The 27,842-nt window shown below is 41.0% G+C and overlaps 1 protein-coding gene across 1 annotated transcript in view; it reads right to left on the bottom strand.

Annotated features, from left to right (window-relative positions):
- The window catches only part of LOC102426238 (uncharacterized protein C3orf20-like), a 42,868-nt gene extending 25,618 nt beyond the window's left edge, over window positions 1–17,250 (bottom strand). The window contains exons 1-4 of the mRNA XM_023749944.1: window positions 17,095–17,250; window positions 14,592–14,732; window positions 8,673–8,832; window positions 6,406–6,631 (exon numbers count right to left, since the gene is read on the bottom strand). Of these exons, the coding sequence (XP_023605712.1) occupies window positions 6,406–6,631; window positions 8,673–8,832; window positions 14,592–14,732; window positions 17,095–17,238 (671 nt within the window). The 5' untranslated portion in view covers window positions 17,239–17,250. The remainder of the gene's footprint in view (window positions 1–6,405; window positions 6,632–8,672; window positions 8,833–14,591; window positions 14,733–17,094) is intronic.
- Between the last annotated feature and the right edge of the window lie 10,592 nt (window positions 17,251–27,842).

Below are 27,842 nucleotides of genomic sequence, written 5' to 3'. Positions count from 1 at the left end.
ATATATATATATATATATATATATATATAATTGATTTTTTACAGAGAGGAAGGGAGAGGGATACAGAATTCAAACATGGATCAGCTGCCTCCTGCACACCCCCTCCTGAGGATGTGCCCACAACCAAGGTACATGCCCTTGACTGAAATCGAACCTGGGACCCTTCAGTCTCCAGGCCGACGCTCTATCCACTGAGCCAAACCGGTTAGGGCAGGGTTAGAGGTTTTAGTTGCAAGCAACAAAAACAAATACTGGCTAATTTAAACAAACAAACAAGAACAAAGGAATTTATTTAAAAACTCAGAAAACCTTTGGAAAGGTGGGGGAATAGGGTTTTCAGGCTCTGCTGCCAGGTAAAAGAAATGTCCAATGGGGAAGCCACAGCCCTGGCTGCTGGGAAGACTCTATAGCTTGCACTGCTGGCTCAGCTGATCCAGGACATCGGTGCAGTAATGCTGGAAGCCACTTGGGGCTGCTGCCTCTCCCTGCTTAGGGGGTCAGGGCAGCCCCTGCCATTGCCTAAAGTTTGGGCAGGCTTGTTGGAGTGGTGGAGTCTGGATTATGTGTCCAGGCCCTCGCTTCTGACAGACTGGGAAAGCAAGAATCTGACATTTTTGGCATCTACAGTGGAAGGCACTCTGCCTCGGCAGGTAAGGGGGTCTCAAACACAGAAAGTAGGTTCAGATGCTGAGTGGTCAAAACAAATGAGTTTTCCACAGCGATTTATACATGCACTTACTAATGGACATTGAGATAATTTTCAATTTCCTACTATCACAAACTCTTGCATTGAAATTTTTGTACATTTCCTTTTTGTGCATAAGACTTTTACTTTAATGTAAACTTATCAACCCGCTCCTTTATGGTTGTGTGTCATTTGTGTGTGTTTGGTTCAATTTATTTTCTACTTCAAGGTGAAAAATATTTTCTCCTTATGTTTTCTTTCTTTTTTTTTATTATTTGGCTTTTCATATTTAGCCCTTTAATCTACGTGGACTTTATGATAGGAAGTAGGAATCTTAGATAGATAGCCAGTTGTCTCACTACCATTGATTAAGCCATTCTTTCTTCATTGGTTTATAATGCTATCTCTGTTGTATATCAAGCTTCCGTATGTGTATGGGTCTGGTTGGGGCTCTCTATTCTGTTCCACTGGTCTAACTAGCCTGGTGCCAACACCACAATATCTTAGCTACTAAATCTTCATGAAAAGTTTAAAAAAATATTTTTATTGCGTTCAGAGAGGAAGTGAGAGGGAGAGAGAGATAGAAACATCAATGATGAGAGAGAATCATTGGCCAGCTGACTCCTGCACGTTCCCCACTGGGGACCAAGCCCACTACTCGGGCATGTGCCCTGACCAGGAATTAAACCTCGACTTCCTGGTTTGTAGGTCAATGCTCAACCACTAAGCCACACCAGCTGGGCTTCACGAAACATTTTGAAATCTGGTAGGGCAGGTCCTTCCGCTTCGCTTATCTTTTTCAAATATATCAGTGCTATTTCCAGAAATAGCTATCTTACATCCTAAGGAGCACAATGATAAAAATCAACTTTTGGCATGTATGGTTTGATATACAATATGAGCTATAAAGAGCAGCAAGAGAAATAACAATACTACCGTTGCCAGTGGCTGGACAGTGGCAGAAAGCTCTGAGAGCAGGAGTCAGGGGTTACATTAAAGAAATCAGGTGTTTGAAATCAAGGTTCTGATCTCCATCCCGTAAAGAACAGAAGTCCAACCTCAGTGACACTCTCTTGTTTTCCCCATGACCACTTACTCCTCCATCCCCACCTTTGTCTTGCCTGGGGCCCATCTCAGGTGAACATAGAGTGAACCAATATCAGAACCCCTGGAGAGGCATTCTGAGCATCCATGAGTAATTCCAATGTGGCAGCTAGTGTGCTGTGAAATCATCAAAAGTTAGGTTTCAGGCTACAACCCTCTATATAAATTTTGGCTCAAGAAGGCATTTCAAGTTCTTGCCTTGAGCACCTCCACTCACACACACACACACACACACACACACACACACACACACATACACACACACACACAACCTCCTATCTCCAACACATTGCAATAATCTCTCTATATAAAAGCCTAAGTGACCGGCCAACCGGTAGCTATGATGCGTACTGACCACCAGGGGGCAGATGCTTAACGCAGGAGCTTCCAAGCTGTGGTGACTTGGCAGCTGTGGTTCTTGGGTGATGCACCTGGAACCAGAGAGGAGGGAGCCCGATTCCAGGGTGCGTCACTCGAGAACCTCCCTCTCGCAATCCGGGACCCCTCGGGGAATGTCAGAGAGCTGGTTTCAGCTCCATCCCCAAAGGCCAGGCTGGGGGACCCCACCAGTGCACAAATCTGTGCATCGGGCCTCTAGCCCACTGGCTCCCCACTTTGGGTCTGGCTCCCTACCAGGCATCTAGCCCATTGCAGAGGTCGTGGGTCTGGCCCTTACAGAAACTTTTTGACTCAATTAGCTAAATGATGAGACATATAGGACCTACTGACTGCGCCCCCCCACCCCCCAATGTCTGGCACTCACGCCAGCCCATCTGCTTAATATGGATTTCCAGTGGAGGCAGCGAATTTTCCCGCTACCACTCTCAGCTGGGAAACCAGCCACAGCTTCCCTCCTTCCAGGGTGGACAGTAGCACCAGCAGGCAACCTCTGGGGAGGGAAGGAGGTGAAAGAGCAGCTCAGGTGGGAAGAAGGAGGTTCCAGCTGCCACAGGACTCTGCCTGGGTGGAAGGGCCTGGCAGGAGCCTGATATTGAGCAGGGTCCTGCCCTAAGCTGACTTAGGTTCCAGGCTAAGTAATTCCTGTTTGCTAAATAATTGCATTTTGCAGCTAAATGCCCACAAGTCATCAGTTACCACCAAATTTAGGGTAAAGTGAGATGAAAGAAGCAAGACAGATACAGAGAGAAAGTGACATAATATTGGGAGAAGAGAGGAGGGAGCCCGATTCCAGCCCATTTCAGGCCAGGCAGAGGGACCCCACTGGTGCACGAATCCGCACACCCGGCCTCTAGTGGTAAAATAAAACAATTGAAAAGATCAAAGCTGTCTTCCAGGTCAAGATGAACACCTTTCGACAACTGTGAACAGCACCCACCAGAGGAGCTGCTACCAACTGAGGAGCAGCTGCTACCACAACCGCCCGAGGAGCAACCGCAGCCCGAGGAGCCACTGCCACCCAAGGAGCAGCCACTGAACGACTCAACATCTAGATATGGTGGTACGATCAAACATGGGTAGACAAAGAAACCCCCAAATGAAAGAAAAGGAGGACTCGCCAGAAAAGCAGCTAAGTGATACAGAGGCATGCAACATGACAGAAAAAGAATTCAGATTATGGGTCCTAGAGTGCATACACCGAATGTAGGAAAAAATCAACAACTTATGCAAGAAGCAAGAGGAAACAGATGAAAAAATCAATAAATTATGTAAGAACCAAGAAGAAATGAAAAGTGATATAGCTGCAATAAAAAACACCATTGAAAGTTTCAACAGTAGACTAGGAGAAGCGGAGGACCGAATTAGCGAATTAGAAGACAGGGAAACAAAACACACCCAAACTGAACAGCAACTGGAGAAAAAATTAAAAGACAGGAGGAGAGCCTAAGGGAGCTATGGGACAACATGAAACGAGACAACATATGAATAATAGGGGTGCCAGAACAACAGAAAGAGGAACAAGGGTTAGAAAACCTATTTGAAGAAATAATATCAGAAAACTTCCCAGAGGTGGGGAAGAAAAAAATCACACAAGCACAGAGAGTCCCAAACAAGGTGAACCTGAAAAGACCCACACCAAGACACATCATAATTACCATGGCAAATGTTCAAGACAAAGAGAGAATCTTAAAGGCTGCAAGAGAGAGACGGAAAGTTACATTCAAGGGATCTCCCATTAGATTATCAAATGATTTCTCAACAGAAACACATCAGGCCAGAAAAGAATGGACAGAAATTTACAAAGTGATGCAAAGCAAAGGACTGAATCCAAGAATACTCTATCCAGCAAGGCTATCATTCAAAATTGAAGGGGAAATAAGAAGCTTCACAGACAAAAAAAAAGGCTAAGGGAGTTTATCACCACCAAGCCAGCAATGCAAGAAATGCTAAAGGGACTGGTGTAAATAGAAGAAATAAAAAGCTCAGAAAGAAAACAGCCACACACACACAAAAAATGGCTACAAACAAGTACCTTTCAATAATAACTTTAAACGTAAACACACTAAATGCTCCAACCAAAAGACATTGAGTGGCTGAATGGATAAAAAAACATGACCCATACATTTGCTGTCTACAAGAGACCCACCTCAGAAGAAGGGACTTGCACAGACTGAAAGTGAAGGGATGGAAAAATATCTTGCAGGCAAATGGAAATGAAAAAAAAGCTGGGGTAGCAATACTTATATCCGACAAAATAGACCTCAAAGTGAAGGCCATAACAAGAGATAAGGAAGGCCACTTCATAATACTAAAGGGATCAATACAACAAGAAGATATAACCCTGATAAACATATATGCACCCAATGCAGGAGCACCCAAATACATAAAAAAACTCCTGGAAGATATCAAAGGAGATATCGACAACAATACAATCATACTAGGGAACTTTAATACACCACTGACATCACTGGATAAATACCCCACTGGATAAATCCTCTAGACAAACAATCAGCAAAGAAACAGCAATCCTAAATGACTCACTAGATCAGATGGACTTAATTGACATCTTTAGAACACTTCACCCCAAAGCCACGGAATATACATTCTTCTCAAGGGCTCATGGGACATATTCAAAAATAGACCACATATTGGGTCACAAACAAAGTCTCCCCAAATTCAAGAAGATTGAAATCATACCAAGCATCTTCTCAGACCATGATGGCATAATATTAGAAATAAACTACAATAAAAACAACCCCCCTTCCCCCCAAAAAAGATGAACACCTCTCTGGATAGAAACTCAGTATGTTAGTGGGGCTAAAGCCATAAGTTTGCTTATTTCCTGAGCTAGAAACAACAAAAGTGGATAAGAATTTGGCTCTTGTGGGAAAACAGAATAAAATGCTCTTCTCAATACAGGGTGATGTAGTGTTGGGAAATGTTGCTTGGCTCACTTATTAAAACCAAGGCCCAGGATAGGGCTCCCACCACTCTTTGCATGAGGCCAGAACAGCTGCTGTCTACTCCTGCTTGGCACCATGGCTCATAGGACACTTAAAGCTCAGGCAGGTTGGAGAACACAGACAAAGCCTCCGAACCAGAACTAAGCCAAGCTGCTTGCTGGCTTGGGACTGCGTCTGCAACACTCCTAATACTCATGGGGCAGGACACCCACCCCACCATTATTTGACCTGGTTCTAAATTTCTGAATGTGAGGCCTGGGGCTTTGGGGTGGTGGCAACTGAAAAATTACTAGAGATGGAGGGATAAGCAGACACACATGCCATATGAAGAGAGAGGAAAAACCTTCCACTTGAGATGAGCCCAGAATCCAAAATACATAGAAAAAGCTAACTCTAAGAAAGACAAAACACAAAACTAATACTCAATAGATGGATTCAATATAGATAAAATAAAAATAATAGAGCAAATTAAACAGTACTTTAAAATAGTTATGTTTAGAATCTTTAAAAAATATTTTTATTAACTTTTAGAGAGAGAGAGAGAAACATTGATTTATCGTCCCACTTACTTTATGCATTCATTGGTTGCTTCTTCTATGTGCCCTGACTGGGATTGAACCAGCAACCTTGCATATAGGGGGTACTGGCCAGGGCCTAATGCAGTGATGGCGAACCTATGACACGCGTGTCAGAGGTGACACGCGAACTCATTTTTTTGGTTGATTTTTTCTTTGTTAAATGGCATTTAAATATATAAAATAAATATCAAAAATATAAATCTTTGTTTTACTATGGTTGCAAATATCAAAAAATTTCTATATGTGACATGGCACCAGCATTAAGTTAGGGTTTTTCAAAATGCTGACACGCCGAGCTCAAAAGGTTCGTCATCACTGGCCTAGAGTCAGCTTTTAAGCAGGTATTTCACTGAAGTGGTGAAAACAAACTAAGCCTTGATTCCTGATTGGTTCGAATTCCTCTGCTAAATGGGTAGCCTCTTCGGAAGCAGGATGGAGAGAGCTGAAATGCTTGAACCTAGACATGTAAGTCTGAACCAGTTTTAGGAAAGATTTTTCACTGAGAGCATGTGAGTGTCAACACCTTGACCCAGCCTGCTCAGAAAGAACTGTGGTGTGAAGCAATGTGATAGCATGCCTTGCTCAGTGTTTGTGGGTGGACTGAATGAGACTGTCACCGAAAGCTTTTTCCAACATAAGCTGACTGTGAATTAGTAAGACAAACGAGGCTGGTTACCTGAAGGAACACTTGCTGGCTGGGGTCTTCGGGATGCAGGGGAGAGGCGAAGGCTGAAAGACACCCTTCAGTTTTAGGAAGGTGTTTCGGTATAGAAGATACTCCTTATTCTCATCTTTTTCCTTTGCACTTGGTTTCAGAAGAAATTCTGCTGGGGAGACTTCTTGTTTCCTGACCACTTTTGGTGGAAACCTGGGCACTTTGCACATGTGCAGACATTCTATTCCTGAAATGTAAACAGAATAAACATCACTGAAAACCTTTAGTGGACCAAGGTCTCTGTGGGCTGGGGTAACGCGGCTGCAATAATCCGGACACCCCTTCACCCATTTACAGCAGCGCCTTTCTGTGGGTTCCTTTTAGCGCACTTTGTGGTCTGCTCAGAGGATACATAGCATCTATGCAATAAACAAGGAAATGTCTAGGCTATCAACAAATCTAGTCCACAAGAGTTTGGTTATCTGTGCTTATCTTGTGCCAGGTAACGTGCCAAGCACCTTAAACACATTATTCCATTGAATTAGGGACACTAATGGGGTGAATAGTCTTATTTTTATGATATCAGAGGTAAGTCCAAGTTCACCCAGCTAGAAAGAAGCAGAACCAGGATTTGAACATATCTATTTGATTCGGAAGATGGTGCTTTACACCATGCTATAGACTAGGGCTTCCCAACCTCTTTTCATAAAGCAGAAAAGTGTAAACTGTAAAGCCCAATACATATAGATTCTTATCATTAAAATGTGATATAAAAAAGAAATCATAATTTGTATTGCACATCGTGGTGAATTTAGTAGGCTGCTTGTAAGTAGAATCAACTATCCCAGGGGCTAGATCACCTCAGCCCAGTTGCTCCCCTTAGGACGGAGAATTTCCGCTTTCAGTTCCTAAGTAAAACATTTGTGGTGCATCCTTTGGGAAGCTCTGCTATTTACTACAGTAAGTAGCAAACTACCTCCTAAAATGGAGAGGCTTGGCTTTTGGATTTAGTATACAATTAATGCTAATTATTTGCAGATTCCGTTTTTGTGAATTTGCCTACTCACTAAAATTTATTTGTAACCCCAGATTAATACTTGTGGCCCTTTCATGGTCACTTTGCAAATGTGTAAAGTGGTGAAAATTTTAACTTGTGTTATGCAAGTTCCCAGTTGAGGTTGAACAAGGTGACACTCTGCCTTCTTGTTTCCACTGTTGTACTACAAACTTGTGTCCTTTACTCGTGTCATGGCTGTTCAGGGCCATGTTTTACACATTTTTTTGTGCTTTTTGTTGGTGATTTTGCCATTTAAAATAGTCCACAAGCTTAGCGTTCCAAAGCGCAAGAAAGTTTGATGTGCCTTATGGAGAAAATATGTATTAAATAAGCTTGGTTCAGGCATGAGTTATAGTGCTATTGGCCATATGCTCAGTGTTAGTGTATCAACAATATATGTTAAATAAGGTGTTTTTAGACAGAAACACACATAAAATAAGGTTATGTATTGATTGGTTAATGAAAATATTGTGACCAGAGGCTCAAAGGGACCTCACCCTATGTTTTCCCTTGAAGCAATGGTTTGATATTCACTTAATTCAGTGTTTGCAGAGATGCTGTAGAATCTAACTACCACGAATAATGCAAATTAACTGTGTTATATCTCCAGTCAGGAACTGAACCCTAATAGACTCTAATCAAACAGCAGCTTTGCATTAACATCACATTACAACCGCACATTGCAGCGAGCGTACCCACGCCTCTTCTCCACACAGCACATGAACAAAAGACATCAGCAAGGACTGAGGTTTTGGTGGTGAGACTGAGCAGTTGTACTTAAGGGGTAAGAGTATTTTAAGATCCAAAAAATGAGTGTGAAAGCACCTCCTATTTTTTTTATTGTTTTATTGCTTAAAGTATTACAAAGAGTATTACATATGTCTCCTTTTTTCCCCCCGCCCTTGACAATCCCCTGGCCTCCCCTACCTCCTAAAGCACCTCCTCTTAATAAAAAACACAGCAGTGGCCAGATAGATTAACTCTCCAAAGAGAGGAAGGATATAACATTAAGATTCCTGAAATGTAAACAGAATAAAAATTATTCTTTAATTTCTTGCTATGGCCAATCACCTGGATCCATGGTAAGAATCTGCATGTATTGCACTTTACAGTTTACAAACTCACCACCTCGGGAACCTTGGAAGGAAAAGGCATTTAAATGCTGGTCCTCTGAAAATCTGAATAATGGAAACGAGTTATGTGCAGCAACACAGTGGGTCCCATAACTGACCCAATGAAAATCTGTAGTAATCCAGCCAGTCAAATAGGATGTGCTTGGCTTTTCTCTGTAGTCTTCTTAATTTAATAACTGTCGCAATGTCAGACATAGGGCTTATGTCCATTGCTGTATCAAATGTAGCAGTATCCGCTGCACCTGATAAACTTGAACGCTTTAAAACATATACATATGAGAGAGAGAGAGAGAGATTACTATATGATTAGGAAACATAAATTCATTCATTTATTCATTTACTCATTCATTCATTCATTCAGTAGGTTGTCCAACAAATGCTTATTGGGTGTCATTTATGGGCCAATGTGCCAGAAACCAGGACTAAAGAAATACTACATAAAAGTCATGTTCCCTGTCTGGCCAGCATGGCTCAGTGGTTGAGCATTGACCTATGAACCAGGAGGTCACGGTTCTATTCCTTGTCAGGGCACATACCTAGGTTGTGGGCTCATTTTCCAATGGGGACATGCAGAAGGCAACCAATCAATGATTCTCTCTCATCATTGATGTTTCTATTTATCTCTCCCTCTCCCTTCCTCTGAAATCGATAAATTTTTTTTAAAGTCATGTTCCTTTGTGAATGTACTTAATGTCACTGAATTATGCATTTAAAAATGCTTAAAATTGAAACTTTTATGTTATGAATATTTTACCACCACAAAAAATGGAAGAAGAAAAGCTATGTTCCCTATGCTCAAGGTGCTCAGAGTCAATGGAAGAACTAGATATGTAAATATTATAACACAAGGGCTATGTTATTTATAAGCACAGTGTTACGAGAGCATAAATAGATTACTTAATGTTTGTAATACTGAGCTTTTATTTAGCAGAAGAAAGTTTCAAAGTAGTACATCATGAGGACATTAGACTTTAAAACGGATAGTTATAGTGAGTAGTATGTGTGATCTTTACACAATAAATTGGGTATATAAAGTAGTTAGCTTTGAATGAGCTAATATGACTATGAAAATTGATGATAATTCAGTTTTATATATTCATTAAGACTCATAGATAGAGAATAGACTAACAGCTGTCAGAAGGGAGGGAAGTTTTGGGACTGGGTGAAAATGGTGAAGGATTAAGAAAAAAAAACAATTCATAGACACAGACAACCGTACGGTGATTACCAAAGGAGGGGGGAGGGGGAGGTAGAAGAGGGTACAGAAGGATATATGTGATAGAAGGAGACTTGACTTGGGTTGGTGAACACACAATACAATATACAGATGATGTATTATAGAACTGTATACCTAAAACCTATATAATTTTATTAACCAATGTCACCCCAATAAATTCAATAAAAAAGATGACTGGCAATGTTGAACATTTTTCTGTGTGCTGGTTGATCATTCACATCTTATTTTGTGAAATATCTGCTCAAATCTATAGCACATTTTTGGGGGTTGTCTTATTATTGAGTTGTAAGAGTTTACATACTTTGGATACAAGTCCTTTGTCAGATACAATATTATGAATATTTTCTGCCTTTCTGTCGCTTGCCTTTCCATTTACTCCATTTTCTTACTGGTATCTTTCAAAGTTTTTAGTTTTGACAAAGTCAAATCTATCAAGTTCCCTGAAGTTTGTGGGGGTTTTTTGTAAATAAATGTAAATGCTGCTTTGGTCAATTATTGATGAGCTTCATAGTTCTAAAGACATGTCCTCCTAATTAACTTGTAGCTCTCATCTATCTTAGATCCTCACTACCTTAGTTCAGTCCATAATATCTTGGCTAGATTAGTGAACAATCTTATGACTGACCTCCCCACAATATATACCCAAATATTGCCCCAGGCATATAGAACAGTTCTCCACCTGAGTGAGTACATTCTTCCTTGGAGGCATTCAGAAACGTACATGGGCCTTTTGATTGATGGCACAACAAGCACTTAGTTTGTGGGGACCAGGGACACATTCTGAAATGTGCTAGATTGTCCTGCATAAATATGAATTATCTGGCCCCAAATGCCAACAGTGCCCACTTTAGAATTAAGGTTCTAATTTAAAAAAATCTTAAATGCAACTGTTCATAGCAGCTTTATCCATAATAGCCAAAGACTGAAAAGAACCCAAATGCCCATCAAAGGGTGAATGAATAAACAAAGTGTGGTATATCCATATAAGGGAATACCAGTCAGCCATACAAAGGAAAAAACTACAGATACATCTGAAACATAAATGAACCTCAAACACAATATGTTGAACAAAAGTAGCTAGACAGAAAAGAGTACATATTGGTTCTTCCTATGTGAATGATTTTACACTAGAAATACAAAGCTAATTAACAGTGTTGGAGTCAGAACAGGGAGGACTGAGTAGAAAGGAATACATGGGAACCTTTTGGTGTGATAGAAATTATATTATGATTGCAGTGGCACTTATACAGGTGTATACATTTGTCAACAATCATCAAATGCACACATTTGTCAAAAATTATCAAATGCATTAAATGGATGCATTTTAATGTAAATAAAAAATACTTTAATAAAGTAGATTTTTTAAAAGTTAAATATACCTGTGGTGAAAGAGGTGAAGGGATTAAGAAGTACAGATTGATAGTTACAAAATAGGGATGGGAATGCAAAGTACAGCATAGGGAAAATAGTCAATAATATTTGGTAACTATGTATGGTGCCAGGTGGGTACTGGAAATATCAGGGGATCACTTTGTAAAGTATATGACTAGTTAACCACTATGCTGTACACCTAATATTAATACAAAATAATACTGAATGCAAACTGTAATTGAAAAACAAAATGTAGCCTTAACGGTTTGGCTCAGTGGATAGAGCATCGGCCTGTGGACTGAAGGGTTCCAGGTTCGATTCCGGTCAAGGGCATGTACCTTGGTTGCAGGCACATCCCCAGTAGGGGGTGTGCAGGAGGCAGCTGATCGATGTTTCTCTCCCATCAATGTTTCTAACTCTCTATCCCTCTCCCTTCCTCTCTGTAAAAAATCAATAAAATATATTTTAAGGAAAATGTAAATTCTTTAAAATTAAGTAAATAAATAACTAAAATTAATTTGTGATGGATTATGGCATTATTAAAGAAAATACTTTATGAGGAAAATGGACACTTAAAAAATAAACCTCTGCAATGAAACATCCTCCCTATTGCTTGTGGAAACTGCAGAAGATCTCTGTAAGAATATATTATGTGTCCTTACCTCCTTTAAGGTAACAATAATAAAACAATTTATATAAAGACATTTTATCCCCCAAAGGCAAAAAAAAAAATAGAGATAATCTTGCAGTAATAAAATTGCTCACTTTTTTGTGACTGGACAAAACAACTTTGTCTCTATGGACTGAACAAATGATTCAGACTCTAGGAACTGGAATCCATAAGGGCACTTATGGGTGCTTGTATCGCTATCTACTCACTAGGCATTACTGAGCAAGTGATAAAAATCTGGGTTTCTCTATGATATTGTACATTTGTGTGCTACTTTTTTTTAAAAAAAATTCACAATATTAAATTGTTTAATTTTTGTAAAAATAAAAAGTTAAATACACACTTCACACCCATTAGGATGGCTACTATTTAAAAAATACACAAAATAACAAATGTTGGTGAGGATATAGAGAAAGTGGAACCCTTGTATACTGATTGTGGGACTATAACATGGTGCAGCTGATATGAAAAATAGTATGGTAGGTCTTCAAATACTTAGAAATAGAATTTCCATATGATCCAGCAATTCTACTCTGGGAATATATCCAAAAGAATTGAAAGTAGGGTCTCAAAGAGATATTTGTATACCCATGTTCATAGCAGCATTATTCACAACAGCTAAAATATGAAGCAATCCAAGTATCCATCAACAGATGAATAGATAAATAAAATATGGTACTAAAATATAATGAAACTAGAGGCCCAATGCACAAAATTAGTGCAAGGGGCTCGGCCCTCACAGCCCTGGCTTCGTCCGGAAGGTCATCCAGACAGTCGTTCGGCTGTTCAGTCTAATTAGCATATTAGCTCTTTATTATATAGCATATTATTCACCCTTAAAAAGGAAGGTAATTCTGACACAAGAGACATCATGAATGGACTTTGAGGACATTATGCTAAGTGAAATTAGTCAGTTACAAAAGGACAAACACTATATGATTCCGCTTAGATAAGGTGCCTAGAATAGTCAAATTCATAGAGATAGGAACTAGAATGGCAGTTGCCAAAGGGTGGGGTGGCAGGGGAATGGGAAACTGTTGTTTAATGGGTACAGAGTTTTCATTTTGCAAAATGAAAGAGTCTGGAGATAGATGGTGGCGATGATTATATAACAATGTGAATATACATATGCCACTGAATTGTACAATTAAAAATGGTTAAGATGTTTTTAAAAAAGATAAACAAAACAAAGAATCAAACAAACAAATAAATACAAACAAAGAGTCAGCATATGTTCCTTTCAGTGATTACGTGAATGGACCTATCTGTGTTCAATAACTTGATTCTTTGGTCCTTTTTCTAAAACAAATCCAGCCTATGTTGAAAGAAAAAAGTAACTAGAATAACATGAAAACTTAAATCCAATATCAAAATAGTGACTAATTCACACTTACATCTTTGACCTGAGTTATGGATTTCATTAGCTTGCACTTCATTGTGTAGGCCTTGAATAGCTCTCTGGCTTCTTTGGAGATGGGATTGACATCAGGGAATGGCTGAGAGAGATTGTAAACTCAGATGACATGGCTCATAAAAACCCAGAGAGGCAAATAGCATGATATTAAAGGCATATTTATAGAAAAACTATATAATTCCAGTATTTGTGAAGTAACCATGGTAATTCTAAAGCAAGCATGTCAAACTTGCAGTCTGAGGGCTTCATGCCTTGTTTATTTGGCCCATGTTAGCCTTTGAGTTTGACATGCTTATTTGAAAGAGTAACAAAGTTCTGATGCCAGTCCCTAAAAATAAAGATCTTTTACATGTATTCATACACATTCTGTAATATGTGTGCCATTCACATAAACGCACTCAAAATTTTAAAAGTTTGATCAAAGCCCTAGCAGGTTTGGCTCAGTGGATACTAGTAGAGCATCAACCTGTGGACCAAAGGGTCCCGGGTTCGATTCCGGTCAAGGGCATGTACCTTGGTTGCAGGCTCCTCCTCAGTCCGAGCCCTGACAGGGCTCATTCAGGAGGCAACCAATCGATGTGTTTCTCTCATATTGATATTTCTGTCTTTTCCTCTCTCTTTCACTCTCCCTAAAAACCAATCGAAAAATATACTCAGGTGAGGATTAACAACAACAACAATAAAAAATAAATAAATAAAACATTTTTTAAAAAGTTTGATCAAAGCTCACTACTTAAATATATGAAATTAGAGATACTAATGTTTTAGTGTCTTACCTCTTGATAAACAAAAGTTTTAGCCAAAAATTTCTCAACAGAGATTAAGTGCAACTGTAAAGTGATTATTAAGAGAAGTTATTCTGAGCCATAGTTTTAGCAATGCTCTAACATCGCCAAGTGTTTTTGGAATATTAGTTATGCTTAAAAAAACACACCTTAAATTGATATAGTTTCTTTTAGTTAAAAAAAAACAACATCTGAGCCTTACACTGTTTTTAAGAAATCATAGATTACTAGTATATAAATGCAAATAATTCAACTACTTAGGACACAGGAAGTTAATTCTCCAAAGCTTAGGAATCACGGCCTTAGAAAAAACTAGGTCTTCATTTTTCTCTCAACTCTACCTTTATCTTCTAACCTCTCCTCTTCCCAAACTTTCAGTTATTTCAAGTAAGGTCCATAAACAGCTATAATAGCATCCATATTGTAGAAATCACTGGGAAATACTGAAAATTAAGAATCTAAAATCAGTGAACATTGTCCCTGCTCTGTTCTGTGCTAAGGTGCCATCATGTAGATGATTGAAGAAATCTCCGGACCTACTGTCTCAGGGGTGTGTGGAGGAAACATGGAGGGCCTGCGTTTTACAGGTGCCAGAGACAGCTTTAGGCTTTGAGGATGCCATTTGTAGACCAAGGAGATGGCAAAGCGCCCAGAAATCTTCACAGTGATGAATGCATTCACCTGGGGACAACAGGAAGAATTGTCATTTCTTGCACAGAATTCTCATGCTCATAATTCAGGTGGAAATCATAGACATTTACATGATGCCTGGAAGGAAATCTGAGATCAACATTCACAGATAGCTTTAGTCTAATTTCATTTAGTCAGGAATGGGTTTTAGGTTTTATGCTAGAAATTTGTTTGCCATGACATCTACAGATTTGCACAGCACATTTAAAGGCTTGTGTAGATAAAGCATCCTCATTAGGTCAGCTGCTCTAAGCAGGGAAGACTTTTGTTTGGTTGCAAGTTACATTCCCTTGCTTCCTGAAGGCTGCCAGCTGAGGTAATATGAACTAAATGACCTACCCCATGAGCTACCATGATTTTTCTAGACAAAAGGTGGGGAAACCCTGAGGGTCAGGAAACTTGTACATGCAGGCTTGCCTCTTACAGTTTCTTTACTTGCTCTTTACTTCCCTAGCCCTCCAGAACTAAGCAGTACTTTTTTTAAAAAAAGCCACCTGAATAGTATATGTAGGATACACGGCCACCATGAACGATTCTGTAGATTATATAGAATAAAGGCCTTAAGCTACTTCCCTACACAAGAGCCTGTCCGGTAAAAATACAACGTGAGCCACATAAATAACTTAAAATTTTGTAGTAGCCACATTAAAAAGAGCAAAAAGCAGGTGAAATTAATTTTAACATTTTATAACTAAAAATATCTAGATATTAATATATCCACATGTAACCATTATAAAAATTATTAATATGATATTTTACATTCTCATTTTTTGTACTATGTCTTTAAAATCTAGTGTGTATTTTACACTTACAGTGTATTTCAAAGGTTCCATGGCCACAGGTGGCTAGTGGCTTCCATACTGAATAGCACAGCTCTATATACATGGTGCCCTTAGGGGTTGGTGGTTCAGTGAACTTTGTAAAGCGACCCTGCCCAGCCCGTGTGGCTCAATGGTTGAGCATCTATCTATGCACAAAGGGGTCACAGGTTCAATTCCCAGTCAGGCCACATGCCTGAGTTGCGGGCTCAAGCCCCAGTGATGGGCGTGCAGGAGGCAACCAATCGATGTTCTTTCTCATTGATGTTTCCCAATCTCTCTCTTTTTCCCTTTCTCTCTCAAAAATATCAATAAAAACATTAAGAAATAAAAATAAAGTGCCCAGCCAGCTTGGCTCAGTGGTTGAGCGTTGACCTATGAACCAGAAGGTCACTGGTTTGATTCCCGTTCAGGGCACATGCCCAATTGTGGGCTCAATCCTCAGTGTGGGGCGTGTAGGAGGCAGCCAATCAATGATTCTCTCTCATCATTGATGTTTCTATCTCTCTTTCCCTCTCCCTTCCTCTCTGAAATCAATAAAAATATAATTATAAAGAAACAAAGTGATCCTGTATACAAAATGCAACACACACACACACACACACACAGTAACTTTATATGAATTGAGAATGTCTAGCACAGAGGTTACAGACTGGCAGCTCAGAAGTTTTTGGTTTAGTCCTCTCAGAGTTTGAATTAATTGACAACTTTTAAATATCAAGCTATTGCATCAAAAAATCTGAATTTATGGCTTTTTTTTAAATCATAAAAGATAGCAAGCCCAAGCCCATATTCCCATGTGGTAACAGCCTCTAGCCCTGAGTAGAGGCTGCCTCTTCAGGGGATACAGACATCCCAGTCCACTGCAGTTCCACATGGCAGGCTCACTCCTAATTATCTGAATGTTTGATCCTTGATCCTACAGAGACATATACTGAGCTGTCAACAGAGGTAATTTCTGCACAGTGAGACTGAGAGGAAGACTTTCACTTTGAACATTGTATACTTTCTTATTTTTAAAAAATATATTTTATTGATTTTTTTACAGAGAGGAAGGGAGAGAGATAGAGAGTTAGAAACATCGATGAGAGAGAAACATCGATCAGCTGCCTCCTGCACACTCCCTACTGGAGATGTGCCCGCAACCAAGGTACACCGGAATCGAACCTGGGACCTTTCAGTCCCGCAGGCCAACGCTCTATCCACTGAGCCAAACCGGTTATGGCAGATACTTTCTTTTTTTAAAAATGTTTTATAGTAGGCACAAGTTTTTATAATAATAATTTTTAAACTACTATTTAAGTAATTGCTGCTTAGCAAAGATAAATACATCATGAAAGGACCAAGTAAAGTGCCAAGTGAAGTAAAGAACTGAAATAAAGATTTACCAGCTTAGTTAGCTAGTGAAGACATCCAAACTGAATAACTCAGTTCTCTCAACCCTCCTTCTTCAATAGTATATTTCAGACCCACAAAGAAAATTATGGTTAGAGCATAATCAATGACCAGAAAAATGATAAATTGTAATATGTTACCAAAATTTCAACAGGATCATCAAGTTTTCCCTTTGAAGGCCATGCCCATTCTCTCACAATGTATCCATTTTTGTTGATCACCAGGCCTCCATCCTCATTAAACATCATTGATATTATTTGGCTGCCAAAAAAAGAAAGAAACATGACTCATTTACAAGAAACCTTCATGTACTCATTGATTTGGCCAAGGTGGTGGAAGTCACCAGGTCACAGCCTTCAAGAGGATAGGACTTCCTCCTATCACATTCTTGGAGGATGGTCACCTTGCCTCTACCTGAATATCTCCCTTGAAGAGAACGTTGGTATATACCTCTCAGATGATCAAGATCTCCCTTCTCTGAGACACATCCCCTTCCATTTCAGGAATGGACCCTGCTATCCATGATTATATACCATGTGGCCCTGCTGCCTTACTGTTGCTATTGAATCAGAGATGGACATTTGTCCCAGAATTGTGTTCCAAATGAATGCAATCCTATCTAATAAAAGAGAAACATGGTAATTAACCGTAACTTCGATACCCTTCCCATTGGCTAATCAGGGCGATATGCAAATTAACTGCCAACCAAGATGGCGGCCGGTAGCCAGGCAGCTGAAGTGAACAGGAAGCTTGCTTGCTCCAGTGACGAAGGAAGCCAAGGTTCCCCGCCTACCGCCGCCGGCCTCTGAGCTGCTCTCTAAGAAACATTGTTGCAAATATAGAAGCTAAGCAATCCCCAGAAACCTGCTTTCAGCCGTCAGAGCTGGAGCAAGCAGGACCGAAACAATGTTGCAATTATAGAACCCAAACAAACCCTAGATTCCTGCTTTCAGCAGCCGAGGCCTCAAGCTGGAGCCGGCCTCAGAGCTAAAGCCGGCTCTCAACTCCAGTAACAGCCATAGAAGGTAAATAAATCCCAGAATAAAAAAAAAAAAGAAAAAAGGAGAGGTTGGGAGCTTCAATCGCCCACCAGCCTGAAAACGGCCCTCAGCCCCTCACCCAGACTGGCCAGGCACCCCAGTGGGGACCCCCACCCTGAAGGGAGTGTGACCAGCTGCAAACAGCCATCATCCCCTCATCCAGGCTGGCCAGGCACCCAAACGGGACCCCTATCCTGATCCGGGACACCCTTCAGGGCAAACCAGCCGGCCCCCACCCGTGCACCAGGCCTCTATCCTATATAGTAAAAGGGTAATATGCCTCCCGGCCCCGGGATCAGCGGAGCCGTGAGGCCTCCCGAACCCGGGATCAGCGGAGCTGCGAGGTTTCCTGGCCCCTGGAGCAGCATGACAGGGGGCAGCACCCAAACCCCCTGATTGCCCTGCGGCTCTGTGTGTGACAGGGGGCGGGGCCAGAACCTCCCTATCTGCCCTGCTCTGTTCCTGACAGGGGAAGGCACCCCAACCCCCTGATTGACCCTGCTCTGTGCCTGATAGGGGGGAGCTCCTCAAACCCCTGATTGGCCCTGCTCTGTGTGTGACAGGGTGCAGCGCCCCAACCCCCCCATGGGCCCTGCTCTGTGTGTGACGGGGTAGAGCCGCAACCTCCCCATCGGCCCTGCCCTGAGTGTGACAGCAGCGGCATCCCAACCCCCTGATGGGCCCTGCTCTGTGGGTGACAGGGGGCAGTGCCCCAACCCCCTGATGGGCCCTGCTCTGTGTGTGACAGGGGGCAGCGCCCCAACCCCCTGATCGGCCCTGCTCTGTGCATGACAGGGTACGGAGCCCCAACCCCCTAATGGGCCCTGCTCTGTGTGTGACAGGGGACAGCGCCCCAACCCCCTGATCGGCCCTGCTCTGTGCATGACAGGGAGTGGCGCCGCAACCTCTCCATCGACCTTGCCTTGAGTGTGACAGGGGGCGGTGCCCCAACCCCCCAATCGGCCCTACCCTAAGCGTGACTGGGGGTGGCATCGCAACCTCCCAATCCGCCCTGCTCTGTGCATGACAGGGGGCGGCGCCCCCACTCCCCAATTGGCCCTGCTCTGAGCCTGACCAGGGGCAGGCACCTAGGGATTGGGCCTGCCCTCTGCCACCTGGGAGTGGGCCTAAGCCAGCAGGTCGTTATCGAGGGGTCCCAGACTGTGAGAGGGCACAAGTGGGGCTGAGGGACACCCCCCCCACCAGTGCACAAATTTTTGTGCACCGGGCCTCTAGTAATATATATAAAAGCCCATGAGGAAGGCGATGGGCACAGTGTATTCAAAGGACTGAAAGAAAACCAATGTGGCTAGAGTCCAGAGTGGTGTAAATGACACTGGAGTGATTGGCTGGTAGGAGCCAGATGTGCATGGCTCCCTTCTCCATATCATGAATTTTGTGGTAAGAGCAAAAAATTATAGAAGGGTTTAATAACGAAGCAAAGAAGTGGCATGATCAAACAGATTGGTACATAATTAAAGTAAATGCCAGAGACTCGTTAAGAGCTCACAGAGGTGGTCCAGGATAAAGGACGACAGCTTGGACTAGGGCAGGAGTGAGAGAGATGGAGGCACATTCATGGATTCAAGAATCAACCAGACTGGATAGATGGGATTTGGGTGACGAAGAACAAGGATGTAGCAATTTTATCTTCCCCATACTTTAATACAGGTGTATTAATGCAGCCTAGCATTCCATTAGCTTTTCTGGATGAGTAATATCACATTATGTGTTTATGTCTAAATCATCTTTTTGTCTTCTCTCTTCTCAGCACAGAACCTGGCACAGGGAGGGGCTTAACAAAAGTCTGAATTGCACTGATAGAATGGATTCAATTAAACAAGTACATATCGGTATCTATTAGATGCAAGACTGTTCAGGCACTCTCAGGCATCTAGGGATGCCCAGAGCAAGGTGTTCTCTCTGCACTCACGACATTTTGAGTCCTGTGCTAATAATTATTTTGACAGATAACATTTATTGGGAGTCTACTATGTACCAAGTCTTAAATACATGTTTTAACAGGCCATTGTTGCTTAATGGTTACAAACCATTGTAGAGCCAGATAGTTAATGGTATTGAAACTGGCTCTTCCATTTTCGAATTGTATGAATGTGGACTATTTCTTACATTTTCTGTGGTTCGGTTTCTTTATCTTAAAAATGGCAAAAACGATAGCATCTACCGCACAGAGCTGTTCTGAGGACTAAATGAGCTAATACATATAACAGAGCCAGGCACCCTGTAAGTCCTTTAACAGTGTTGGCTTTTATTGACAATTCCATTTATAGGTATTACGAGCCCCACTTCCCAGCTGAGAAAATGGACGGAGGGAAGTTAGTAAATAGAGTACCTGCCACCTAATAGAAAGTTCAACAGAGGGGCTCACCATTTAATGGAACAATAACAGTTCACAGTATAAAAGGGGTGCTTTTGGCATAATTGAGGAGCCCATAGTTCAACAGATATGCTAAAGGAGTGAAGCAACCAAACAAAGAAATAAGAATAGTAGCCCTGAGCCTTGGACACCTAGAACGCATTCCTTTCTTGAAGAGTGCACCCTTTTACTCACCCTGGCCAGGCCAGCCTCCAGCTGTTCTCATTCCTGTGAGGCATCTCAGGGAAGACCTTAGCCATTCACCCCTACTCTGCAGCAAAAGTTCTAGCTGTAGCAACAGTCTACCTGCCTGTGTGGCCTTCCCTATACACTGAATCCTTGCAACAAGGGTCCCCGTCCACAGCTCCATTTCATTCATCTTCCTGAAGGTTCAAGTTGCTGAGCCTTCTTACCAAGACTCCCCTTTGGTGGGATGACAAATGCACAAGAGGAAGATCGGTTTAAAAGATCATTAACAGTGAAGTAATGAAATCCCTTTCAAGGCAGCTTTGTTATTGTTTTGTCCTCTCTCTTTCCGAGCTTTCAGTTATGCTGAAAGCAGACAGTATCCTCTGCCAAGGAATGGCCTGTGGTGCCCAGGATGAAATTACACAGGGCAAGACTTAGCTGTGAGGCTTAGCATTTTGGGCTTCTCTGAAGTTCCCAAAATATCATCAGCAGATGGTGCTGTATTCATCTGCTTAGTTACTATTATCAAAGAAGACAAAGAGAGAATGATGAAGGCAACCACAAGTGGGGGTGGGGGGAGTTTTGTCATCTCCTCTTTGTTTCATGGATATAATTCTCACCTTGGATATTTAATTTTATGCAACAAATAACCAAGGAAACCATTCCCCAGTATAAACTAGACTCATTGGCAATATTAAAGTTTGATCAGGGCACTAAACATTCTAGTTTCTACCCAGCATCCACTCTCTATCCCTTCCTTTCTTTCTAACAAATTCCTATTCATTAAGCTCTTCACCCCTCACTGAGTCCATCCCCATTTACAGGGGTAGATGTTGAGTAGTCTAAGATCAAAGGTGCATGGCATTCCCTTGGTTCAGGGGTGGGCCTGTGATTAAGTTGGCCTAAAGAAACTGAAAGATAGGACATATAGTTTATTTTTGAAAAACAGCCCCCCTTCCACCCCACCACTAGATATGAAAAAGAAGATGTAGTGAGTGTCTTTGGTTGCCATCACGGGAACATTTGAAGAATGAATGCTACGAATAGCTAAGGGGAGGGATTTAAAGAACCTGGGTCTTTGATGACATCATTGAGCCATAAATTATGCTACATCTAGAGTTCATCCTATCTCCAATTTTAAATGGGATTTTTCTGTTACTTGCTATAGCAAAGCATTCTAACTCTACTTTCAGCAAAAAAATATTCTAACTGCTGCAACCCCTTTGATTAAATATTTATGGCTGGCTCTCTTAAAATCCTGTCTGTCCAAGCCTCTCCATCTACCCATTTTCAATAGCCTGACACAAATATTCCTAAAAGCTCTTGATCACTCATTATTCAATTATTCAAGTATTTAATAAGCACTCACTCTATACTGGGCACGTTATTATGTTGGGGGTAGAGCAGTAAACAAGACAGATGTGGTCGCTCCTATAAAGGAGCTCACATTCTAGTTGCACAGACCCAGTAAAGGGAAATTTAATTTTGAATGAAGATTAGTACTGAGAATAAATAAATTAGAGTAATAAAAAGGAAAGGATGGGACTTAGACTGTTCTCACAGGGGCTACTTGCTTCTCCGGAGGACAGAACAAAGGCCTTCCTTCCTAACTGCAGGGTCTCCACATACCTCAGTGTCCACACTTTGCTGCTACTCTTTGCACCATTTCCGGTAGAATCTCCTTATCTTGCTCTTGGGAGTGCATTATAGGCGAGCAGGAAATGTAAAGTATTTATTTAAATAAAAAGAAAACCTCTAAATTGGTCATTGAATTACCTCCCTGCAACTTTAGAGTTTGTGACATTTCTTGACCTTGCTAGTTCTTTCATTAGATCTGTGCAAGATCTAGACATCTGGTTAAGGGTTTTAAGCAGACGCAACTGTGAACCTCAGGAACTGTATCACTATTACTGTCAGTCATATTAAAACTGTTTCTTGCCCTAACCGGTTTGGCTCAACGGATAGAGCGTCAGCCTGCGGACTCAAGGGTCCCAGGTTCGATTCCGGTCAAGGACATGTACCTAGGTTGTGGGCACATCCCCAGTGGGGGGTGTACAGGAGGCAGCTGATCAATGTTTCTCTCTCATCGATGGTTCTAACTCTCTATCCCTCTCCCTTCCTTTCTGTAAAAAATCAATAAAAGATATATTTTTTAAAAATATATTAAAAAAACAACAACAAAAAACCTGTTTCTTACCTCAAGTACATGACCCACAAGTATATGAACTAATGACGAAAAACTGTTTTTGTACACTGTACATCCTTAATATTTTTATACGTATCAGATAGGGGTGCTCCTTATCTTCCTTTGTACAGACAGCTGAAATAAAGCACTGTGTCAATCTGCTATTTCAGAAATTTTTTTAAAAAATGGTGGTTAGAAAAGGTTTTATTGGAAAACAGTCTGCAAGTTTCTCAAAAAGTAAAAAATAAAATAAAATAGTTACCATATGACCCAGCAATTCCACTCGTAGGTATTTACCAAAGAGAAATGAAAACATATGTCCACATAAAACTTATACATGGATGTTCACAACAACATTATTCATAGAAGCCAAAAAGTAGAAACAACACAAATGTTCATCAACAGATGAATGGAGAAACAAAAGGTGGTATAGCCACACAATGGAATATTATTTGGCCATAAAAAAGAACTAAGTGCTAATACATGCTACAACATAGATGGACCATGAAAACTTTATGTTAAGTGAAAATAGCTAGTCACAAAAGACCACATATTATATTATTTCATTTATAGGAAATATCTGGAATAGACGAATCTAAAGGGGCAGAAAGTAAATTAGTAGTTGTCTAGGGTTGTAGGTGAGGGATTGGAATAATGAGTGACTGTTAATTGGTTCACAAAGTGTGGGATTCTGTAGAATATTAAAGAGCAGAAATCACAAAAGCTATAAAAATACAGACTTCAGAGTGTCTGAGCTTTATGAGCAGAAGATAAAAGGGAGAGACCTAAGATAAAAGGGAGTGATCAATCCAGGTTGTACCAACACAGGATATAGAAAAGAATTACAGGATGACATAGACTTCCAGGTGAGAGTATAAGAATATCTAGACCAAAACCAGGAGAAAGAAGAGAATCAAGCCTTGTGAGTTTTCATCGAAACCTTTGAAAGGAGGGATTGGTGGTTAACAGATGAATTCTAGCGTGAACCATCTTATATGTGTTTATACTTCTTAAATTCTACTATAATCGGTCAAAATAGAATTGGGGATGGAGAGAGGCAAAGGTGGGAGGGAGAAAGAGAGAGAGAGAGAGAGAGAGAGAGAGAGAGAGAGATAATAATTTAGATTCAGGTGTTGCCCTTGTGATAAAATGCAAAAAGTTAAATAAATAAATAAATAAATAAATAAATAAATAATGGCTGCAATAGTTTGCAGCTTCTCCCATAAAGAGTAAGAGTATTTTCTCCATCTCCTGATTTGGCCATGTGACTTGCTTTGATCAGTGAATCATCAGCAAATGCGATGCTCGAAGAGGCTGGAAAAGTGCTTATGCACTGGGATTCATCTTCACTATTGTTGATTTTAGAACTCAGCCGCCACGTGAAGAAACCTGAGCAAGCTTGCCAGATACTGGAGACATATGCCCCAGTTGCCCTGTTGCTCTAGTCAAGTGACGGATATGTCTAACCCCAAAGCCCATATTCATAATCAAAGCATCACCATCACCACCACCATCATCATCATTATAGCATCTACTCTTATTATTATTCATGTAGTATATACTCTCTCTCAACATGTTAAGGGTTGGAAAGAGAAAAGAGCACATCACAATTAGAGTCTGAAAACTAACCAATGCTTTTCTCTATAATGGGGCTTTGGTAAAGGTATATATCTTCTTTGAACCTCAGTTTCCTCAAGTGGGAATTAGACCTAACCATAGGATTCCTGGGAAAAATAAAAACATGGAAAAGTTATCTCTTTAAAAAAAAAAGATTTCAGAGAGGAAGAGAGAGGGAAAGAGATAGAAACATCAATGATGAGAGAGAATCATTGATTGTCTACCTCCTGCACGCCTCCCTCATCCCACACCCTCCACTGGAGATCAAGCCCGCAACCTGGGCATGTGCCCTGACCAGGAATTGATCTGTGACCTCCTGGCACATAGGTCAATGCTCAACCACTGAGCCATGATGGCCAGGCAAAAAGTTCTCTTGACTTTTTTTTAAAAAAAAGGGCTTTCTTGACTTAAAGTGATATATATTTGCAATTAATAAAGGGGATATGTTTTAAGCAAGCTCACCAGAAAAGTTTCTAAAGAATCTAACTTTAGCCCTAACCGGTTTGGCAGAGTGGATAGAGCGTCGGCCTGCGGACTGAAGGGTCCCAGGTTCAATTCCAGTCAAGGGCATGTACCTTGGTTGCAGGCACATCCTCAGTAGGGGGCATGCAGGAGGCAGCTGATCGATGTTTCTCTCTCATCGATGTTTCTAACTCTCTATCCTTCTCCCTTCCTCTCTGTAAAAAAAAACACAATAAAATATATTTGGAAAAAAGAAGAACCTAACTTTAACAATCCCTTAAAAATCAAGTAAAATATATTTGTTCTTCATAAAAGAAATTGTTACTTTTCCACCTTGTCTGTAGTGTCACAGAATAAGATGTTAAAGTTAAAATGCCATAAAAACTACATAGTGTTTCCGACTCTTTCAAAACTGTTCAACTACTAGGGTTGGGAGAGGAAAGTATGTGCTTTCTCAGCCTTTGAAATGCTTCCCGATTCTGTCATCTTCTTTTCATCTCAACATCAAAGTTGGGAAAAGCTCTTCCCCACCAAGGACAGGTGTATACATGCCACTCACTGAGGCACTTTGCTGCCCCATTAATCTGCCTCTTTTTCTATTTACATCTTGAGAATCAAGCATCAGCCTTTTATTTCTCTTAGCTTTTTGCTGACCTGCACTCTCTCAGCTGGCAAGCTGTTGACACATTTTGACAGGTGATTTGGCTCATAAAAACAGCCAACGAAAGGAATCAGGGAGAAGGGGCTTCACCAGAAGCATGATCAGTGTATATGAAGTGCTGAAAATGGCGGAAACACACAAACACATATTTATTAGCTGGTTAAGAAAAAATAAGGGCGTTCCTTGCTTTCTGGATGACCTAACTCCCAACTCCCAGGGTCTTGTAACCAAGAGAAGTCAAAACACAGGGTATGGGAAAAATATGTGTTTGGGACATTCAAAAAATTCAAATTCAGCAAATAGGTGAATTTGAAAATTTTAAAATTTCCAAGTATTTACACTGTTCATGTACATGACATTTTTAATGGGAATGTTAGGTAACTCAAACCACCAAGAAATTCTGCTACCCTCACAGAGGCCTCTGGTGAACAGTGTATGAAAGTCAAGGAAAGGAGAAAATTCCCCAGTTGGCTCAAATAAAAAGATAAGCATGGAACAGACTGTGGAATTTCAGAGGGAAGGTGGGGGAGGGTGGGTAAGTGGGAAGAGATCAACCAAAGAACTTGTACGCATATATGCATAACCCATGGACACAGACAATAGGGTGGTGAAGGGTAGTGGGGATGGGGGCGGGACTAGAAGAGGTCAATGGAGGGGGGGGGGGGCGGGCAAGGGGATATATGTAATACTTTCAACAATAAAGATTTTAAAAAAATAAAAAGCAAAAATAAACTCACAGGCACAAGACAAAGTAGAGAACAATATTCAGAGAAGGCAGGGTTTCAAAACTAGAGGAGACCACCAGATCATACCCCTAAGAAATTTGCAGAAATTTTGAGGAGGACAAGCAACATTTAATGGGGTGTGAAATGGGAGTCCTGCCAGTGTATCTAGTTCTTAAGGGGTCAGACAGCCCAGCTGACACCTGTCTCACCCATTAACAGCCTCCCTATTTTAGTTCCCAACCTGTGCATTCTTGGGGGTCTTGCATTCATATAGGTCCTCCTGTTCTTAAGAGTCATAGCATCTTTTCATGGATGGCTCAATTGGATTCAACGTCTTTTGGCTTGTTCTGATTTGCAAGTTCATATATGGAACAGTCATGAACACATGTGTATGTTTCATTTTCCTTACCAGTTTTCCCAATTAGATTGACCATCTAAAAGATTGCTTTCCCACTCTCCCCTTTGTTAGGATTTAGCTCTTTCTCTACCCCTTAGCTTACCCACAAGTTCTAGTTTGTCTGGAATCTCACATACCCCCTAGGAAAAGAAATACTACCACATCCAAAAGGTGTAAAGGTCCCAAGGATAACTTGATCTGGCAAGTCACTGAATATGTTGGTGTACATGCCACCCCAAGAGAGGGCAGAATAGCTTTGACAGACAGCTACACGGCCAGACGGATAGATAAAATCAAGGTTAAGGAACTGATATTGATAAAACACACAATAATGATAATAATAATTCTTATATAGAATGCCATTAATTCTTAGCCAATTATTTCAATTAGCTATTTACAGATAACACAACAGAAGTCCAGAGAGGGTGACTCAATTTCCCATAGTCACTGAGCATGATAGTGCCAGGCTAGCACACCGGTTCCCTGACTCCCAGTTGCATGTTCCTACCATACACTCAATTACCTGCACCCTCATTTTAGCCCTGAATTCTTTGAAATCAACCATGTGAGTAACAACAGGTAAGTCTGGTCAGACTGGTCCAGTTAATGGCAAAGTTGCTGAAAACCAGAGTTGCCCGTTGGTACCCAGCATTGCAGGGTGTGGTCATTCCAGCACACAACAGGAGGACAGGATCTCCCCACCAATGTCTATGCACAGACAGGAGCAAAGGAAGGCTAAGGGATAATTGCGGATATGTGAACAATTTAAAAAACCTAGCTGTACCAACCTCTATAAAACTATGACGGACTCTTGAGGTCTATTTTATTTTGGATTTGTAAGAACTTATTACAAATGCCCTCTTCTCTTTAAATTGGATTTTCTAGATGCTAAATCCCCATGTCATCCTCTCTACTAATCAGAAAATGCAAGGAAAACTCATTTTCTCAGAACCACATGAACACTCAGGTGCTTAACAAAAAGTCTGGTTATAACCAGAGGTTTTCTTAAATAGAAGTAAAGTTTGTGAACTGGAGAATTTGTCTCAACCTCTTTGACTTCTGCTCCCCCAGCATGAGGGAATGCGGACTCCTGGGAGAAAGGGACTGAATAAGCACAAGACATCAGACGTCCTTTTTGGAAATTTCTGATGATACAGAAACACCCCACCTGTCAGCCTCTTCTACCATTCCTGGCCCCCTCCATCCTTCTTTCCCTTTGGAATTTCACAAGGATA

The sequence above is a fragment of the Myotis lucifugus genome, unplaced genomic scaffold (assembly GCF_000147115.1).
Source record: "Myotis lucifugus unplaced genomic scaffold, Myoluc2.0 scaffold_10, whole genome shotgun sequence".
NCBI classification, from domain to species: Eukaryota; Metazoa; Chordata; class Mammalia; order Chiroptera; family Vespertilionidae; genus Myotis; species Myotis lucifugus.
The sequence above is the reverse complement of the archived record's forward strand: the minus strand, read 5'-3'. Positions and strand labels throughout refer to the sequence as shown.